Source organism: Larus michahellis, chromosome 3 (genome assembly GCF_964199755.1).
Source record: "Larus michahellis chromosome 3, bLarMic1.1, whole genome shotgun sequence".
In the NCBI taxonomy this organism is placed as follows: domain Eukaryota; kingdom Metazoa; phylum Chordata; class Aves; order Charadriiformes; family Laridae; genus Larus; species Larus michahellis.
The window spans coordinates 87682705-87702837 of NC_133898.1; the positions used below are offsets into that span (position 1 = coordinate 87682705).

Below are 20133 nucleotides of genomic sequence, written 5' to 3' on the forward strand. Positions count from 1 at the left end.
TTTAACTTCTTATCTCGCATGATCTATTCCTTACAAACTCATGCTAATAAGTATTCGTTATGAGGTCAGCAGCTCAACATCTAATACATTCCCTTCTTATGCTAAGTCTAACTTCTAGTCTTATGGGACAGTTTGGAGGTTAAATCCTAAAATCCTTAGTTGGAAGCAAATGAAAATGTTGTTTATCAGCAAAAGTGCAGAAACTGAGATGTAAACAAGAGTTTCTGTCTGTAACTGCCCAGCTGGTCACAAAACGATGGCTGCCATGCAGATTTGCTTCCCTCAAAGATGCAGAAAGATAAGAATTCCTAGTTTCTGTAGGGGAATATCTGAAAGCCGTGGATCTGCAGGCAAGCTGCTCTTATACAAGATGAGAGAGCAGAAGAGTTTGTTGGACAACCTATTGCCTACAGCAGGGATCAAAAAACTTCCATTCAAGCTTTGAAGCAGTAAGCGCTAGGGCAGGTTGCAGGCTGACTGAACTTTGTCAAAGAACAACTCGTTAACTCTGGCTGCTCTTCAGAAAGACAACTTGGAAAGGAGGAAAAAAAAAAAAAAATAACAAGAAGGGCTGAAAAATTGTTAGCCCGTGCCCCATCATCCATCTCTGCAATTCTTTTATTTTCGAACTTGATTGTGTAACCCGAGAAAATACACTCAGTATTTTACTCAAGCCTTGCCAAAGGAGAGACTCCTCAATGCTGTTTTATTAGAATATCTTAGAATAACGGGATCTAATGGTTCATCTGGAAATATTTTTAATATCCACAGTATTTCCTCCCTGTGTTTATGCAGGTTCAGTGGCTGCATCAGAAACATCCTTAATCTCTCCACTTCACATGCGTTTTCCTTTTTCAATAACCTCTGTGCAAGACGTATCCTTGCAAAATTATTGGAAAAGACTTTAAAAGAAACCTGAATCACTCACCTGGATACATGCCAAAGGCTCATTTGTCCAAATCGAATAGCCGCCAACTAAATATATTCTACCATTGTGGACGGCGACTCCAGACTCATTTTGACCTAAAGCAAAAAAAGGAAATGGAAACCACTTTCAGTGTTTAATTAACCCTTTTAGCACCAAATGTTGGAGTTCTGTAATATGATACAAACGCACTTGGCAGTAACTTGACTGTTTCAGAATTCACAAGGTGCAACAGTGAAGCTGAAGTGTGAGGGCTGTTCTTTGCTCTCCGCGGGAGCCCCATACGGTGCTCTGCGGAGAGATTCCCCGGATAAGCAATAAACAGAGGCTGTGCGGGGGACCATCTGCTGTCTCCTCAATGGCACAGGTTTTTGTACGTGTGTATTTCATAGGTGACAGGCAGGCTCCCCACCTGCCCCTCAGGTACTATCACACATGCACATCCAGATAGATATGTAGGTCGAGAGACCTGAACGCCCCTCACGTTCTGCCCACAGCAGTTAACCCCCCCGTTCCTCCAGGTACAAGTACGGCGAACATTCCAGAACCTGCTGCGCAAGCTCATTCCCGCAGCAACAGTCTCCTGAGCAAGTTTGGAAGTTTTGAAGGACAAAATACAGCCTTAAAAAAAAAAAAAAATGTGCAGTGCAACAGGCACATTTCCCAGCAGTTGCAGAGACAACACAAAGAAAAGCTTAGATGGTTTCTCAAGGTGCAGGCTGTGGAAACAACCCACCAGGTCATATCTGAGGAGAGGTTACTATCTCACAGCATTTAGTGGTATGGGGTCAGCTCCAGAACAAGGGTACCTGCAGTGCCAGCGCTTCTGCAGTTGCAAATCAGATGGTGTCCTTCTCAAAGGGTGTCAATTCCTCCAGATAAAATAAAATAATTAAATGGAAAGCAAAAGGGATATGAAAAACTACTTCTGTTTGACAACATGTAACTCCTTTTTAATCCTGCCTCTCTCCCCAAGTCCATGAAGTACTCTGATGACCTGACTCAGAAACCAAGCTACCCTTCTCCAGATCCCAGAGATTAAGAAACCCAATGCAAGATCTTAAAGAACAAAATTGTCACTAGAGCAGCTTTTAAACCTACAAGGAGGAACATGACATAAGGTGACTGTCTTATTTGTCAGACGTTCACTTCTCTGACTTGGTGTTTCTAGCTATCCTGAGCTCCTACATCCTTTGTATCCTTTTCAGTGGTAGATCTTAGAAATCAATGCAATGCCAAATGGAAGAGGATGAAAAGTGAGGCAGGCTTAGTTCTAAGACTCCTATAGCAGTCTGCGCTGAAACGTTTTGGCAGCCAGTACCGTTACTAATTGACCTCCAAGTCTGCTGCCCAAGAGAATGGCCCCAACATTAATGCTGTCCTTGAAATGCATCCTCTTCTGCAAAGCTGCTAGTGGTGCTACTCTGAGAATGTGTGACATGCCTGTCTCTCCCAGGGATTTGTGGAGGTAGTACATCTGGGAATTGTATCAAGTGGCAGTGAAGTGTGGTGGACTGGGTGGCAGGGACAGTGAGTTGCATGCTTTCAAGTTGCTACTGTAACAGTTCCTCCTAACGATGGTCAAGAGGAACTTTACAGATACATCACAAAACGAGATACTCAAGTCATTCCTGATTTGACAGAATTCCAACAAAGACACCTCCTTTCAGGTAATTTATTAAGAAGATATTGCTTAGAAATAAGTCATGGTTAATGGTATTCAATGCTCTATAATGCCACCAGGAAACAATACAACACAAACAAAACAATATCATGGTAGAGATGGATCTGCCTGTTGAGCACTCAAACAGGGAGCTAAATCTATCAGAGCAGGCAAGCTTCTGGAGAATCAAAAATAAGTACTGATAATACTACAACAAAGAATTTTTGTTTGCTTAATTAAATTACATTTATGTGCACCTTCTTAAAAATTTATCTTACAATGTCCTAAGACAAATGTTTTGTAGAACACTGAATTCCAGAACAGTAATCAAAAGTGTCTTGCTGGCCAACACTGGCCCCTAATCAGAGGGAACTGACACGAAGTCGTGGAGTTCCACATAATAAAGGCATCTAAAGGGGAAAGAATTGATGTTTTATTCTAACAGTAGCAAGTTTTCTCTTTTCATGTACAATACTCACCTGTCAACATGTTGAAGTTGCAACGTGTCCACTGGTCAGCATCTATGCTGTAGGAGTCTATGTGCCGAACCAGGATCCGATCGTTGTTGTAGTCCAGATCATTCCCACCTAACACGTAAAGTTTCCTTTGGACAGCAGCCATGGAGTGGTACACTCTCCTCTGCAACATCGGGCTACGGCTTAACCACTTATTCTGGAAAGGAAAAGAGAACTTGTCTCGGCACCGCTCAAAGACGTACCTATATTAGTAGTACAGTAATAGTATGGCGTTAGTGGTGTTCTCCTTACTCTTGGCCAGAAATCACAGGTGTATGTTCTTGTGTTGTTCATATGTTAAACAGGCATGTTGGTTATAACACTGACTAGACATACTGGACTTCCAACACTCGGTTTACAGTTCTCACATTTAAATGCATTAATTTAATAGTATTCCTTGCTCTGTATTTTTTCTGTTTAGCTCATCAGGTTTCAAAGCTTTTTTTCTTTTTAAGAATTCAGTAGCAAATCCTCCTTAAGCAAGACTATTAGATGTCTCCTTTGTACACAGCACTAAAATGATCTGTACCACCTAGCTCTGTTACGAGAGAAGAGAGATTCTTCTACCTTTCGTTATATTTGGAAGCTTATTTGATCTTATCCTTGGGGAATGAAACAACAGGGAAAAATAATTTCCTAAAGAATGTTCTCAAATGATTCACGTATTTGGTTTAATGCTAACCCTTTAGTTGTGGGCACTTACAAAAGTAACCTCCTTTTGCGTATTTTATTTCCTGGTTAATAATATTCAAGAATTCTACCTGTTCAGGGGAGGGGGAAGAGGGCAGGGAAGAAGAGGGATTAAAGCAGAGTACTTTAAACCTAAAAAACCAATTGCTCCTGCTACGCTTACCAAATCAAACAACCTGGCAATGGATGAGATTAATTTATTTAAGTGGAGGAAGTTAAAATCCGTGAGGAAATTCTTTGTGTTACATGTGCTGCCGCTCGCGGTTACTCGAGAGCCTCTACCACTACTGCCTTTTAACCTCCACAATATATAGCTATACATTTCAATGCGTAATAGTTGAATATTAGGCATTAATGTTTGCATTAGTAGTCCAGTCTCTTAACACCAGCCTATAGACACCATCTGCTTTGCAAAGCCTGCCTGCATCCCCTGATTATATCTTTAGCTTCCTCCACTGCAGTGCCTGCCAGGTGAGCCGCAAAGCACTGCAAAGGCAAAGAAACAGAGGGGCCTGGTGGGGTCATTTCTAATAAGCCGGCGTGTGAATACTAATCAGTGGTGGGGAAGCAGAGGTCACCCCAGCCGGCTTGTTGGCAGGTAGCTGTGTGCTCTGTGGCAGATGGCAGGCATTATCGACTCGCCACAAAGGCCTCGCGCAGAAGCAAGCGCTGGTGCTGAATGATGGAGTTATTGAGATTCTGTGCGAGATGCAAGCAGATGTGATGGTTTCCAGTACCCACCGTAAACAATATGCCAGCAGAATTTTTAAAAAGAGCTTGTGTGTACAAACACGAAGCGGACCTCATTTGAAGAATGCGAGCGCACACTTCCTCTGTAACTCTTCACGCGCCAGGCACAGCAGGCCCTGCCACTGGGATTTTGGGGTGCAACTTTCACAACAGCAAGTGAAGAATCAAAGCGAAAGGTACACAGTATCTGACTAAGAGTGTCCCCCTCGTAAGCAAAATAAGGTTGCTGCCTATAATTAATACTTGGATTTAGGACAGAATCAGCATCTGTACAATCGATGCATAAAAGTGCACCTCAAAAAGAAAGAGGCAGGTGTGTCATTGCTTGTTTTCTGCTTCAGGACCCGTATGCGCTACGCTTTAAAAAGTCAGTGGGAACCACATAGAAGTATCTCCTGGTACAATTTGGTTCCAAATACAGCAATCAAAGCCCCTATCCTACAATCAGAAAAGTCAATACTCTTCCACGCGGGTGTAAATCAGGCTATGCAACTCTGATTGCAAGCTTAGGACTTTTAATTCCTAATACAAGCAAGAGGGCATAACCATGCCCTAACCCTCTGAAATGGTTACCGAGCCATGCTAACCTAATCAAAACACATACATAATGTATGAAATAATCCCTAAAAGATATTTTAGGTACCTGGGTAATGAAATGATAGGCACCCTTGCAGTCAGAGGAATAAGTCACGGCCAGGTAGTATAGTTCTGAAAGTATGCAGAAAACAAAAAAGCCCGTATATGCAATTCAAAGCAGAAATGCCAGTGATAAGGAGCAGTTTTGTGACACTGACTTTGAGTATACGTTGCCCAGGGCTGCTGGATTACAAAAAAACGAACAAGCAAAATAAATACTGATAAATACAGGGGATTTAAAGCATATTTCTGTATTTAATCTAAGATGTTTCTAATGCCTACAGGCTTAAAAAAACATAATAAAAAGTCAGAGTCTCCATTATTCTGTTAAACTCATACATCAGTACAAAATGAATTTAAAACACCACTAATTCAAATGGTCAGCATTTTTAGCCTTACAAAATCATTGTACGTATTTGCTAAGTGACCTGTTTGGAGCAAAACATATGAGAAAAAACACATACGACACAGATACCCACCTGCTTAGGATCATAGACCATGAGCCTGTTTTGATACTGTGCAGTGTTTGTTACTCCTCCTATGAAAGAATTTATACAGGTTACAATTTTTCAGATAAGCAAAACCAGGACCAAGATCAGGTACAGCAAAATAACCAATTCTAGGGTTCATTTGCTGACACCATTACATTGCAACCCACCACCTAACGCTTACATTCCACTGCGCTTTTTAATCTGGTTACAAGGTAATAAGTAGCACCTTTGTCAAACATCCAGAAACAAAACAGCAACAACGAACACCCCCCCACACACTTCCAACTTCCTTTGGAAAGATAATTCTATGGGCTAAAAACGAGATAAAAATTGATCTGTTTATAAATGATCGTGCATTCAGCCGTCCTCAAGACGCGAAGATAAAAGCCGTCCCCGTTCCAAGGAGGGTGCGGTGTGTGACACGGGTTAGAGGAGGAGGCGGCGGGCTTTGCACCAGAGAGAGGGAAGAGGTGGGAGAGGAGCTCTGCCTCACCAGGAGTGTGACGTGGGACACCACTGCCAGCGGGAAAGCACAGCGCGACCCTGCGCAACTGCACTCGCCTATATATTTGAAGGAAATTCTGTATTTAGCCTGCATTACAGAGAACACCTCCTGCTTTAGTTGTAGACTTCTGTTGGGAGGTTCCTCCATAGTGACCAGAAAGAACACTACCACTTAGCAAACGTTACCTTTCAATAATGTTTGGAAAGCAAAGTATAAAGCACCTCAGAAAAGCCTGGAATAGTCTGACCCAAGTAGGTGCCACAAACCAACTATTTACCTCAACACAATATACTTTTAATGCCTAATCATCCTGTTCTCCATTGGTTTTCAACAGCAAATCTCACTGAGGAAACTGGTGGGAAAATTCTTCGGTCTCAAGTCTGTACTCTCACCTGCATAAACATGTTCTCGAGTGAGCACAAGCCTCCTGGTGCCATGGTGTCACAGCAGCACTGCCACAGGGCTCAGGCCCCTCCTGCTCTGTTGCCAGCCTGGGCCCACGGGAATATGGGACCAGGAATAACTACCGCAAACTGCACCTCACTTTTCATCCCACCCGATGGTCTAGACATAACCAGGGCATGCCAGTGGCCACACACCAGCAGAACTCATACTGACAGACAAAACTTTTTATATTACAGTTTTAACAGCACGTGCCAATGATGGACAAAATCCACAGCGACGAGGAAGGAATTTCATCTGTCAGTACATTTGTTGATGCTTATCTTTTTGCGAGGGCATCCCCTGTTTCAGACAGAGCAGCGGCACTGCTGCTTTCATTCCTGCTGGCTGAGCTATGGCCCGGTCCTACTAAAGGCCACTGTTTTTTTTTCTTTTATCTCCAACCAATGTTACCATGGCTCTGTGCTGGGGAATCCTCATTTGCCAGCCTCCAGCTGCACCTAGCACAGCATTTCGGTTCAGAGCCATACGGTGATTTTGAAGCAACCTCTCACATGTCATTTTAGGCTGCAGGGTGGGACTGGTGTGCGTTCAAGTTAAACCAGAAGCTCGGCTCCAGATGTGCACCAGCTGTGCTCCAGTTCCTAATGGAGCATAAGGGTGTGAAATAATAACTGGTCTTTCAGAGGGCTTTGTACCAGCTGAGTACTGGGAACACTGGGTCCAGAGGACCAGAATAAATCCAGTCCAAAGCAAAAAAAATGTGAACTGTACATGGAGCAGTACATAGAGAACTCGGCACCAAAGTTTTATCTGCTGATCTGCTCTACTGGGCTGAGCTACTTGCTAACATAGATGTACCCACTGATCACTCCAAATAACTTGAGCGAGGCCAAGAATCTGCTCAATGGATAGCAGAAACCACAGACAAATCTATTCAAGAATTTTGCCTTCAACTGCAGTAGCAGGGAGGAATAACAGTGTTATTTGGGCACATCTCTGAAAGCATATACTGGGCTGGTAGCACAAGCTACCAGCTCAGAGGCGCTTACAGGCTACACGACAGCCGAGGTGAGATGTAGTCTTTCCAAACTGCTTCCATCCCACTACGCCACATGCTGCCCATCACGGCACCTGTGAAGTACAGACACAAGAAGAACACGCATTGGAAAGCAATGACTGTTCCCGTATCTAATCTTACAATCTGTTATTTGTCTCTGCGCTGTTGTGCAGCCTTCACACTGCTAGTGGCCGCCAACCACATGCACAAAGCAATCTCCCCCAATATCTGTTTTGTAATTTGATTTTCTTTTACATAGTTCTTTTCACTCCTAGCGTAATGTTTAAAAATGAGATGTCAGATAAGTATTTTGAAAAATAAAAATCATAGTTATTTGGATGATTACATCCAGAATGTTAAACTAACAGGAGATGCGTCGGAAACACAACGCTGGGTCTTGTATCTCCCTTCAAAAAGGACATCTTAATTTGGGGGAAAAGACGTGGAGGAAGAAGAGAAGGAAGGGGGTTGCTTCCTTGTAAAATAAAGAAATAATCAAATAAGCAAAATTATTTGCCTCTCTTCACAAAGAGCCCCTCATATCAAGTACACAGCTTACATTTTTCCCCTGCAATATTGCTCATCTGTGGTGTTTTATCATTACATTCCCTTCACATACCGCTCTTCACTTTTAGATTAATCTGCCAAAATGAGATGCTAAGGATTTGCATACAGATTTGACTACACAAAAATAGATCTGGAATTAATAACAGTCTCTATATGTTTTAATTTCTTCTAGACTGGAGTACCCTTGCCTCCAGCAGAATTCTTGGCTTTGAAAGTCATCAAGCTGATTTGTCTGCTCTTAGGTTATGATGCCACATGCTGCTACACTGTCCCCTGCAATCAAAGTGCTCGCAGAGATAGATTCCATGCCTTCCCCTAACAAGTATATTTTATAGATTGGCAGTTTTGATCTCCCCTCCCCAGGGGGATAATCTGCATCTTAACAGGTTTCTATAGATACATCTGTCATTAAATATGCCATCTTATATCTGCATCAATTTTCAAACTCAAGTTCCTCCTAACTTTGAAGTGCTATAGCAAAAGTTTAAAATTTTCTGCCAAAATTCAAATTTAACAAGTCTACAATGTCCTCTTGAACTATTTTTTTTTTTAAATACTCCAGGCAGCTGGGAAAGGGGAAAAGAAGGGCAATATGTCTCTTAAAAAAAAAAAAAAGGAAAAGGGGAAAAAAAGTTTAAATGGTACTAAAAATAATATGTATTTTCTCAGAAAAAAAGGGTAATTCTGAGATAATTTCTTAAACTTCTCTTCAGTCCTTTCTATGAGGAAAGGAGGGGACAGGCAGGGAGGCATCGTCACTACACTTGAAAAGAAGTATTTAAAAATACAAACCATGCTATTAAATTTGGTGTCAAGCAATAGCAGCTAATGGTAGTACCCCACCAGTTAAGGAAAAGGAAAAAAACGTCTGGCTGGGTAAATGACAGAAAAATTACAGTTTGGTCAGTGCTCACTGGGTTTTGTAAACTGATATATAAACTAAATTTATAAAATGATTGCACCTCTTTGACACAAGCAGCTTGCTTTGAGGACTAGAGTTTCCAGGAGGCAAGGAGCACTCTCAAGACAAGCCTGTGTCCTCCTTGCTCTTACAGCTGTGAGAACACGCTCAGGGGATGCCCAGCACCCAACCCATGGACTTAATATGTTTTTACACTGCCGCAATCACTGTTGCTCACTCCCTTGCAGGCTGTAAACTCTGCTTTTTAAGCCCTCCGAGACCCGTAAGTTCCCAAATCATTCAACAGTGTCCCTCTATGTGGAGAGGTCCTGGAGGAGTCCAAGACTGGCCTTGTCCAGTGGGAAATATTTCCTGCACATGGGAAATAATTTGGGTTTGTTACAGACCGCGAAACAATCCACAAACTGCACTGAAAAGCATCTTCATTATAGACAGCTCCAAAAAGAGAAGGGTGGGAGGCAGTAGATTCAACATCATTTTCCCAATAGGAAATTTTTAATCCACATTTATAACGTGTCCTAGTGAGACCCCCATATGACTTCAGAAATCTAATGCAATCCAAATCCCCCAGAAAAATCTCACAATTTGCTCCGAAGTCCCCAAGTGCTAGGCTGCACGCACGAATCCGACTTTGCTGGGAGATGTGTAAAACTACATGTTGGCAAAGAGCTCCCACGTGTATTCCTTCCAGCAAATCCAGGGAATATATAGAAACTCCTGACACATGCCCCAAGGTGCTCTGCTATTTTAACACAGAAATCTCTCCTCTCTTACGTGTCCATGTGTTAAACACAAGATAATCCTTCCTCAACATGCAAACCCGCTGCCTTTTGCTTCAGCCAGCCCAGGTGCGGTGAGGACAGCTGCGCAGGAGCATATTCTGCCCCCCTAACAAGCTCCCTGGAAGACACCGTCAGCAGCTCTAATTAACACTGTTCCACATCGGATGCAATCCAGCTGCAAACAAGAGGGGCACAAGCCCTAGTTTGTTTGTGGTTTGTTTTTTTAAAAAAAAAAAATCATTAAAACCCGATGTTTACATTCGATCTAAGTATCAGTGGCACCAAACCTGAAACGCCCATTGCTTGAAAGGTGAGGCCCATTATCTTTATTGAAATATACTACTAATAAAGAAACACTGTTTCATATACAGACTAAGACTGGGTCACTGAGGCAATTTTTATGTACTCGTTAAGCTCCTGCTCCTAGTAATTTCTGTGCCAGCTGCACTGCAAAACTTGATTTGGTTAGATGCTGTAGATTCCTATTTATTCCAGATCTATTTTTCATAAAACAATTTTATAGCCATTTACTGTGAAAAAATTTTCTTCTCCTCACAACAAACAGCATACTGATAGTAAGGTAATATTTTTCCCCTCAAACCACTTGCAAACTCAGAATAATTCTCCAAGATATGTGATCTCCATCATTTCCTTGGTCAAAACCTCCACCATTAGGGAAAAAATAAGAATAATAATAAAAAAAGAACTTTGAATCTTGAAGAAAAAGCTGTTAAATATGAAACTGTATGGCGTTTACCCCGTCAAGTTGAGTTTCCACGTGCGTGTCAAGATGTGATTTTAGCTGACACACTTAAGGTCAGGCAACTTGGACCTCTGCGAAACAACAGCATAATACTTTGCTTTAGAGAAGACTTTTCATGTGCTAATCTCTTGAGCACTTGAGATAGAGAGGAAGCCTGGTTATCCCCAGCTGCAGATGCAGGAATGGCCCAGAGCTGAACTGCCTGGCAGAGGTTTCCCGCCATTCTCTGTCCCCAGGGACACTACACCTATACGGGAGGAGGAAGGTGAACATGTATAGAAAAGCAGGTCTCCAGATTTGCATGTGCATGCCACGGAGGATGAAGGGAAATGAACATAGTTCAAGTTCTCGCTCTTATGGAAAATATTTCCCTGCTTTTATAGGGAAGGATTGTTAGTAGTGTTGAACTCCAAAAGGTTTGGTGCATTTTGTTTCTCTTTCACTCAAATACTTCACTTTTCAAGCATGTGGCATGCAATTTATTTGTGAAATGGGTCACGGTGTCAGATGTTAACTGGGGCCTGTAAGATTCATCTTTCTATAAAATTTCAAAACCATCTGCCCGATGCTGTACTGTCAATACGGAGAACTTATTTTAATGAATTCTCATCTACTTTTTAAAATAAGAAAATAAAATAAAATGTGGGCTGCGAAAAAAATAAAAAGATAAGAAAAAATAAGAACACAAATATAAAAATACATTCCACAAGATATGAAGCTCAGAAAACTCGAGAGCTGAGCCCACTTGTGCTGACCAGAGGGTCCGACTAGTTCCAGAGTGCAGAAAGCTCCCGCTGAGCCTTCTGGAAGGTTAAAAACTCCAAAGGGGTGGCGGCAGCTTAGGAGTCCCTCTGTCACCTGAAACACTGGCCACCCATCTCCTACCACCAGCACGTGTTTACAGCATTTTGTTTAACCCACTTGCCTTCCCTGCTGCTTTTGCCATGATTTTATGCTCTATTATTTTTTATTCCTTCCTGTATTTGTCCCAAAGGAGCAGCAAAGTAAAGCTGACAATGAATCCTAATAATAATAATGATAATAGAAACCCCTTAAGTCTAGTCAGCTTTTGATTAGCAAAGCCTTTAGAAGACAAGGGGCTGTAGCAGAGACGCTGATGCTTTGGCTATAGAGTAAGGAAGTAACTGGTCTGTGTGCGGGTCATATTTTGATGATTCTCCACAAATACAAGGGCTAGAAACTGACGTTATCACTATTTAATATATTCATTTACTAAAAACCTGGGCACATTTTCATGGTTACCTTGCCAGCTGGTAGTAGCAGACTGACTTTGAGAGCTCTTGCTGATGACCTGTATTTCCAAGAAAAAGCTGCAGGGATACAGCTCAGAAACATCCCTAACCAGACTAATTTTTTAATTACTTAATTTTAGGCCACATACTTCAAAATTAGGTTCCCTTCTGCATTACTGATTATTCTTATGCTAACACTTTACATTTGATTATGAACAGTGGATTTTTTGAGCAGTGACTACTGATATTTTTTGAACAATAAAACATCTCTCTGTACTATTCCCCTGCACCTGAATATACATGTACAGTGAGAGCTACATTCTAGCCCTAAGCAATTAATTAATAATAGAACGCTAGCCACAGTTATTGCATCTCCATCTACTTTTATTTATAAAATAACTCTAGTCAATACACAATACTCAGTTTTCAATCTGTGAGTACATAATTCAGACCAATACCCTACTGAAGTACTGCATAGAATGCTCTTGTAATTCGTAACAACCTGTCAGAATCTACCAACTCAATACTGCTAAGCATTTTTTCAAAAACTATACAAAATACAGCCAAGAAGTCCCGTCTACCTTAGTCCACTGCCAAAACATTGCTCCTTCCTATGATGTTACAACAGAAGTTATGTTGGTAGCATTTTCAAAAATAACTGGGACAAAACTGATAAAATATTTGTTGTCGTTTTGCCCAGTTTTAGAGTTCATCTAATAGGCTTCCAATTACCTCTTCCCCTGATTCTACAGCTGTATTAGACGCCTATCCTTGAACAGAATATCACTCTGCTTCATTATATAAATGCAGATAGTATTTAAACACACAGGCAGGCATGCATTTCACTTACGTAACCAAGCACATTAACTAATCCTCAGCATAATTTTCCCTTTCTTAGCATATCTGCAAAGATTAAAAGTAATCTTCAACCAGTCCCACATTTGACTTAAAAATCCCTATCAAATACTTCCTTGGGCTTGTTTTTTTTACAGGAAAAAAAAAATTAGAAAAAAAATCAATTTTTTTCATGTACTGGAGCAAGGACTACATTTTTTCATGTACTGGAGCAAGGACTACATTTTTTCATGTACTGGAGCAAGGACTACACTCTGAGGAACATTTCTAGTGCTTATTCAATGATTTTTTTATGAATACGCTTAACACAATTTCCTAAAAAGCCACGTTTTTCATAAACAGAGACCGACAAGACACAGCAGTAGTAGCACCCATGTATTTGAATTGTCCATCACAGACGCACATCTCTTTCCACTGATGAAATAGGAAAGGTAGTAAACAAACAGGGTAATGCTCTGAACATGCCCAGCTGGTACCAAAAAGCAGAAGTTCTGTTTCTGTACCATACCTGGCTCTCAAAGCCCACTGCGTGCACACTTCAGGATTAACACACAGCACAAAAATTATAAGACTCCTTCACTACCCATTGCTGAAGAAAGCAACCCGGAGCACCTGCCAGAATCTGGTGATTATCTGTGTTCTGTCATACTTTTAAAGTCATTATTCATGTTTTCAGTTGTATATGTATAAAAATAGATACCTGCTACCTCCGCCGCCAATGCTTGGGAATCTGTTCCCATAAAGCACTTAATCCACATGGGCAGAAAGATACATCTGCAAGGTGCTCTGCTAACCTAAATGATGTACTTTGAGAAGCACAGCGAAGGCCTAAGTAGCTAACTTAATTTTTCATTCATATACCATCTTTTCACCAGACCGTATTAAAATCCCCAGAGGGTATCCACAGTGAAGATGGCAATCACTGAACATTTTCCTCAAGGAGTGGCCCCATTTACTCATTAACTTCCTTGAAAAATATTACAACTTTATAACCTTCCGTGACACACTTCTTACTAAAAGGTGGATATTTTTCAGTGAAATCTTCTGTAGACAGCATCGATCTTACTCCAAAGTAACTAATACTAGAAAAGTCACTATAAAGACTGATGACACAATGCCCTCAACTCCCATCAATGCGCACATGTAAAATAAAAAGTACACCACACTGAGTTGCAAATGATATGTTAGTCCATGATTACAAGGCCTATACTTTCATCTATCTGCACCATAAAGCCCCAATTACATCCAGGCAGTCCTGTGTACTTGTTATGGACAGTCAGAGCCATGCACGATTTCTAACGAAGGTCATCTTGGCCTGTTACAATATCCTGAAGAGCAAGTGGGAGCAGTTCATACACCTGCCTTCAAGCCTCAGATCTACACAAGCCAACAGGCACTGAATTCTTCATTTCATTATCAGGAATAAAGACGGTATTATCAGATCATACTACAGAAAGTGGGTCTTGGTTTTTGTTTTTCAGAAGCACATAGAATTTGCCATCTGAACTTTGTCCAAAAAAATGCATTATCATTTTGATTCACTGTCATTTATGAGTGGCAACTGGAGGTAGCACATATGATATATGCAGCTCGGAAACACAGATTGATATTTAGCAGACAAAAGATATTGTATGAGGTATGTTTTGCTCCTATACTCCTAATCAGGCTTAATTGTATGCTCCCAGGCTTAAACTCTTTGAAATACCCATCCCCTAAGGCAAAAGTTATCCTGACATATAAACGAAATAAGATTTATTAGTTTCATTCAAGACAATATTTTTGTATTTTGTTAGTACCTCAAACTGTGTGAAACGTTTTCTACCTGATATCCAAAGAAGACCATCCACCACATATCCCGCATGGCACGAGAGCGATCGATCAAAGGACTGTACAAAGGTCCACTTGTTCTTCTTGGGGCAATAGCGTTCCACTGTAGGTAACACTTGACGCAATTCATTCCTGCCCCCTACTGCATAGAGGTACTCGTCCACTGCTCCCAGCACAAAGTGCTCCCGACAGTTCTTCATTGGAGCTATCTCAGCCCAAGAGTTAGTGCGGGGGTCGTATCGACAGGCAGTTCTCACCGCACAGGTGCGGCCTGTGGAGTGCTCTGCCTCTCCACCAGCTACAAAAAGAAAGTCTCCCATGACAGCAACACAGTGGTGGCTTCTCCCTACAGGCATAGGCGCTAGCTCGCTCCAGTTTGCAATCCCTGCGATATGAACGTTCTCTTGATCTACCGGATTGAAGTATCGCAATTCCTTCACTTTACAGATTTCACGTTTTTTCCCACCAATAATGTAAAGAGTGTCTGACTGGAAGCGAGGTTTTGTCCTTCTGGTTTGCCAAACTGGCTGTGCATAGACGCTCTGGTGGTAAGCCAAGGCCTCATTAATAAGTGCTGTCGCAGTTTCACTAGCTTGGACAAGAGGATGAGAAAGAGCTACGGTATGCAGTGTATCCACATCCATAAGGCCAAAGCGGACATACTGGAGAAGTTCATCCATGTACTGGTAGCGGCAGTTGTGTTCCAACCACCTCACAGCCAGCTAAAGGTGGGGGGAAGGAAAGGAAAAACAAGACACCAATTATTTGGGTACAATTCTGGCAAAATTTGGTCTTTTGAAAACTGCTTACATTCCAATAAGAGCTATATACTTGCCTCAGTAGTGATATCACTCAATATAAAAAGTAGTTAGGAATGCATGTGAATCAACATAAAAGATACCTACTAAAACTCCACCTATGATATACATAAAAGCTTTGTATTGCACCAGTCCCCCTAAAGAATTTCCACAGCATTATCAGACTGCAATACCGCTACGCAATGTAACAGTTTGCTGTGCAAACTGTTAGCGATACCGTAGGAGACCACAATATCCTGGAATCAAGCTGTTGGAGCAATAATATAAGTGTAGGGAGTATGTGATCACTGGAGACCATGAGTACACTAGAAAGAAAAGTAAGATTACGGTTAGATGATTAGAAAAGCCCTTTCTCCCCTCCATCTTTCATTCTATTTATGACGAAACATTGAAGGAATACAGCAAAATACATTCTGAATCCTTCAACATTTTTTTTTCCTTCTTCATTTATTTTATTCATAAAGTGGAGAGAGGTGTAAAGGCACCAGAAATTAAGCCAGAGAAGAGAGACATGAAGAAAAGGTTCTGCTGGTTTGGGACTGACAGAAAGCAGCAAGGAAGACTCTGAAACTGCTCAGCAATTGCAGCTGGTATCAACAGCCAAAACTAAACATAGCCTTTAAATTACATAAAGCATATTGAACCCAACCAGCTCTAATAAGAGGTTAGGAAAGACCTAAGCCATTTCAAGAACGGTTGTGTAAGTTAGTCTTGAAAACCTCCAGTGATGAAGATACCTGAAATGCCTCAGGAAAACCAGGCCCATGCTCAGCTATCCGCTCAGACAGATTTTCTTTTTACCTATGCAGGAGCACAAAAACCTTCAGCTCACTGCCTCATTTGCCACCTTTGGGTTTATACTCCACAGCTCAGGAACCCCCAGTCCAACCCTTGAAATTCACCCTTCGTCCATCCATACAGGACAAAAAGCAGTCTGCTACCTTCCTTTCCCTCTCCACCTCTGATGCATCTCATTCTTCTCTGAACAAAAAAGTCACGCAATCCACCTTGGGTCACATTTTCTACACCTCCATTGCTTGGCTCACAGTTCTCTGTTATTAAAAGGAAACGCCCCTCTTTCTTCATGTTTGCTGCTGAAAACTGGATAAAATTTTCCTCTTAAGGCTGTAGTAGTAGTAGTGAATGGATCTGAAGGATCACTTTGATCGTAACAATGTATGCCATTCTTATTTGTGCATCACTACACGAGACTGTCAATGCACTATGATATTGCTGATCAATGTTTAAGCTTATGACTGGGTACTCTTCCCGCCTCTTTTTTCTGCAGAACTTTCACAAAGTGTCATGCTTTCTCTGTCATTACTGAACTCTCTACTACTTAGCTCAGGCCACTGCCCCAATCTGTCAATCCGAATTATATTTTCAAAAACGCTTGAAAACCATTCCACTCTCTGCTTGTCTGAAAACATAAAACCTGTATTATTCTTTCATCCAAGTCACTAACAAAGACATTGACTAGTTCTGGGTGAGGACAGACTCCTCTACTTGACACTTGGTTTCGTCCTGGCAAACAATTCCTGGAGCAGGAGTTTCTAACTAGTCCTGTGATAACAACAGTTTCAGCTAAAACTTACTGCCCTGTATTGCTCATAGGAATGTCACATGAAGCAACTGGAAATAAAGGCTTCTGTCTTACTCCAGGCTTTCATATATACATGGTATATCAAATTTATTGCTGTTTCTGTATTCTGTCAGAGAGAGAAGATGACAAACCAAAACTGCTTTTTATTAAGACTCATTTGAAACACTTCTGCTGCACTGTGCTATTCAACCCCTGTGAAACAAGGAATCAACGAAGGGCATCAAAAACTGCAACAGTAGTTCAGTCAGTTAAATGCTGTATTGAGTTTCAAAATGTGCATTAGCTATATGTATTTAGACTTGTTAGTAAAAAAAGGCATTAATTAAATACATATGAAAGTGTTTATGGACTTGAAATCATTGAGCATTATATTCATATGTTCTAAATCCACCAAATCCACGTGTCACGTTTCTCCTACTGAGTGGTTTTAGGTAACTCCCTACTTCATGTCTTAGGCCACGTGAATCATTCCTTAAAGTCTTCAGAGGCGCTTAGCTTTCATCGTTGACTAGACACTTGAAACTGAAGTGGAATTCAGGCTATCTTCATCATGATGAAGACACCAACTGAATTCATACCAATTGAATGATGTGTGGGTTGCTAAATTAGAAGAATTTAGAAAAAAACTCAGTTTTTATCAGTCACCACTTGCATCCAACAGATTGGCTTCTCTTGCTTATAGTTCATGCCTTCGCTTGCATCTAAAATGGCATTGTGATGGCATCACCTGTGCTATAATGACAAATATTACAGACTCTTAAAAGACATGCACTAATGTAAACTAGGTCTTGACAACCACAGGCTTTTAAAGAAGTTTAATATTAATGCCTGTTAATATCTTAGCACTCCACCATTTCTCTATCCTTTATTGTCCTTGCTCCCGTCCCCCAACAAATGCCACATAAACACAAAAGCAACACTACATACACTCATACCTTTCAAAAGACACAGTATCTCCATTTATTTCTGCATACGGGATGTGTGACAATCTGCAGCAGAAGGGCTGGACATCTCCATTACAACAGATTTTCTCTGCTGCATGAGGGTTGTCAAAAGCAACATGGTTCATGCTGAGTTTGGTCTGCACTGAGAATATTCCTGGAGTTGTAAAAAATGTTTCTCTAAAACCACTAATGCTTAATGTTAATGTTAAAATCACAGAACTTCTAAACCACCACACTGATGGTGCAAAGCGATACAAAGATTCTGTTGGCACTCACAGGAGACGTACAATCTATTTCCGGTCTTGAATCAAAACTTTCATAGAATCATTTATGTTGGAAAAGACCCTTGGGATCATCGAGTCCAACCATCAACTCCACTCTACAAAGTTCTCCCTTACACCATATCCCTCAACACTACATCTAAACGAGTCTTAAACACATCCAGGGATGGTGACTCCACCACCTCCCTGGGAAGCCTATTCCAGTGTCTGACCACTCTTTCTGGAAGAATTTTTTCCTAATGTCCTGCCTAAACCTACCCTGCTGCAGCTTGAACCCACTCCCTCTTGTTCTATCACTAATTACCTGTGAGAACAGACCAGCACCAACCTCTCTACAATGTCCTTTTAAGTAGCTGTAGAGAGCGATGAAGTCTCCCCTCAGCCTCCTCTTCCTCAAACTAAACAGGCCCAGCTCCTTCAATCGCTCCTCATAAGATTTATTCTCCAGGCCCTTCACCAGCTTCATTGCCCTCCTCTGCACTTGCTCCAGCACCTCGATATCTCTCTCATATTGAGGTGCCCAGAACTGGACACAATACTCAAGGTGTGGCCTAACCAGTGCTGAGTACAGGGGGACAATCACCTCCCTCCTTCTGCTGGTCACACTATTTCTAATACAAGCCAGGATGCCATTGTCCCTCTTGGCCACCTGGGCACACTGCTGGCTCACGTTCAGCCGCCTGTCAATTAGAACCCCCAGGTCCTTTTCTGCCAGGCAGCTCTCCAGCCACACTTCCCCAGGCCTGTAGTGATGCATGGGGTTGTTGTGGCCCAAGTGCAGGACCCAGCACTTGGCCTTGTTGAAGCTCATACCGTTAGCATTGGCCCATTGGTCCAATCTATCCAAGTCTCTCTGTAGGGCCTCCCTATCCTCATGTAGATCAACACTCCCGCTTAGCTTCGTGTCATCTGCAAACTTGCTGATGATACACTATATGTCCTTATCAAGGTTTCTTTCTCCATCCCTTCCTACACTATTTCATCGCTACTCATCTGTCCTGCATCTTTATTTATGAAAATTAAATAAATTTATTGCAACTTCCTTGGGATCCTCTACACGCTGCACCTAAAGGTATCTTTGGTCTACCCTACATCCACCTTTCCCTTCTGACAAGCAACCGCAACAGCAATGTGGAGGGCAAGGTGAATCCTAGGCTGTCTTTTGTGTAGGTTGCTACTGGCTCTTACCAGATTCCATGTCTGAGGTCAGTTTGCAGTGGAGTACTGCATTTTATTATATTTATTTAGAAAGCAGGGTTAAGAACCCTGCACATGGCTATATCACCTGCATGGTCTGTAGGCATTTGATAATCAGCAGAGAAGTCTACTGGGTCTTAGGGAGGTAACTTAGGTCTGCGAATCACAGTGTGCTTAGAAGTTCCTGTCCAAATCAACTCATGCTACAGCTGAACACAATTTTACTACAGTATTCTCTGCGACCCACACACAACCTGTGATACACCAAGGCAGAAAAAAGGTCATAAGAGCTAAAAGCTACAATTTTTTTATCTCCTTGTCTTGTTACTGATTACAATGACTGCTACTCGATGCCATAAATCCATTTTGGGGCACTCCTTAAAAATAACTGCTACAAATGTAGGTATTTATATGTATATTCATAGAATACACAACCAACTCCTAAATTGTGACACAAGGCTATGGATTAGGTCATATGGTTTTAGGGACACTCAGAAACTAAGCCTCAGATTTCTACATTTGTCATGCAGCACACATTGTTACGGCGCTCTCCAGTAGAACATGGGATCTCACACTATGGAGGCACGGAAGAAAATAGAGTTATCTGTGCAGGTAATCAGATATTCTAGTTACTGGATGGTTTGGCAGCTATTGGAAGGCTGGAGAAGTTCAAAAGAAAGAAAA

At 41.6% G+C, this 20133-nt stretch overlaps 1 protein-coding gene across 8 annotated transcripts in view; it reads right to left on the minus strand.

Moving 5' to 3' along the window:
* KLHL32 (kelch like family member 32) overlaps positions 1-20133 on the minus strand; it is a 139790-nt gene that overhangs the window by 4668 nt on the left and 114989 nt on the right. For 6 of the 8 annotated variants that reach the window (XM_074581078.1, XM_074581081.1, XM_074581079.1 and 3 more), the window contains 4 exons: positions 14602-15328; positions 5659-5717; positions 3068-3260; positions 929-1023 (listed from right to left, as the gene is read on the minus strand). In XM_074581078.1, coding sequence (XP_074437179.1) covers positions 929-1023; positions 3068-3260; positions 5659-5717; positions 14602-15328 — 1074 coding nt within the window. Of the gene's footprint in view, positions 1-928; positions 1024-3067; positions 3261-5658; positions 5718-14575; positions 15329-20133 lie in introns of those variants that run through there. The other 2 variants (XM_074581085.1, XR_012586281.1) reach the window with 2 other exon arrangements.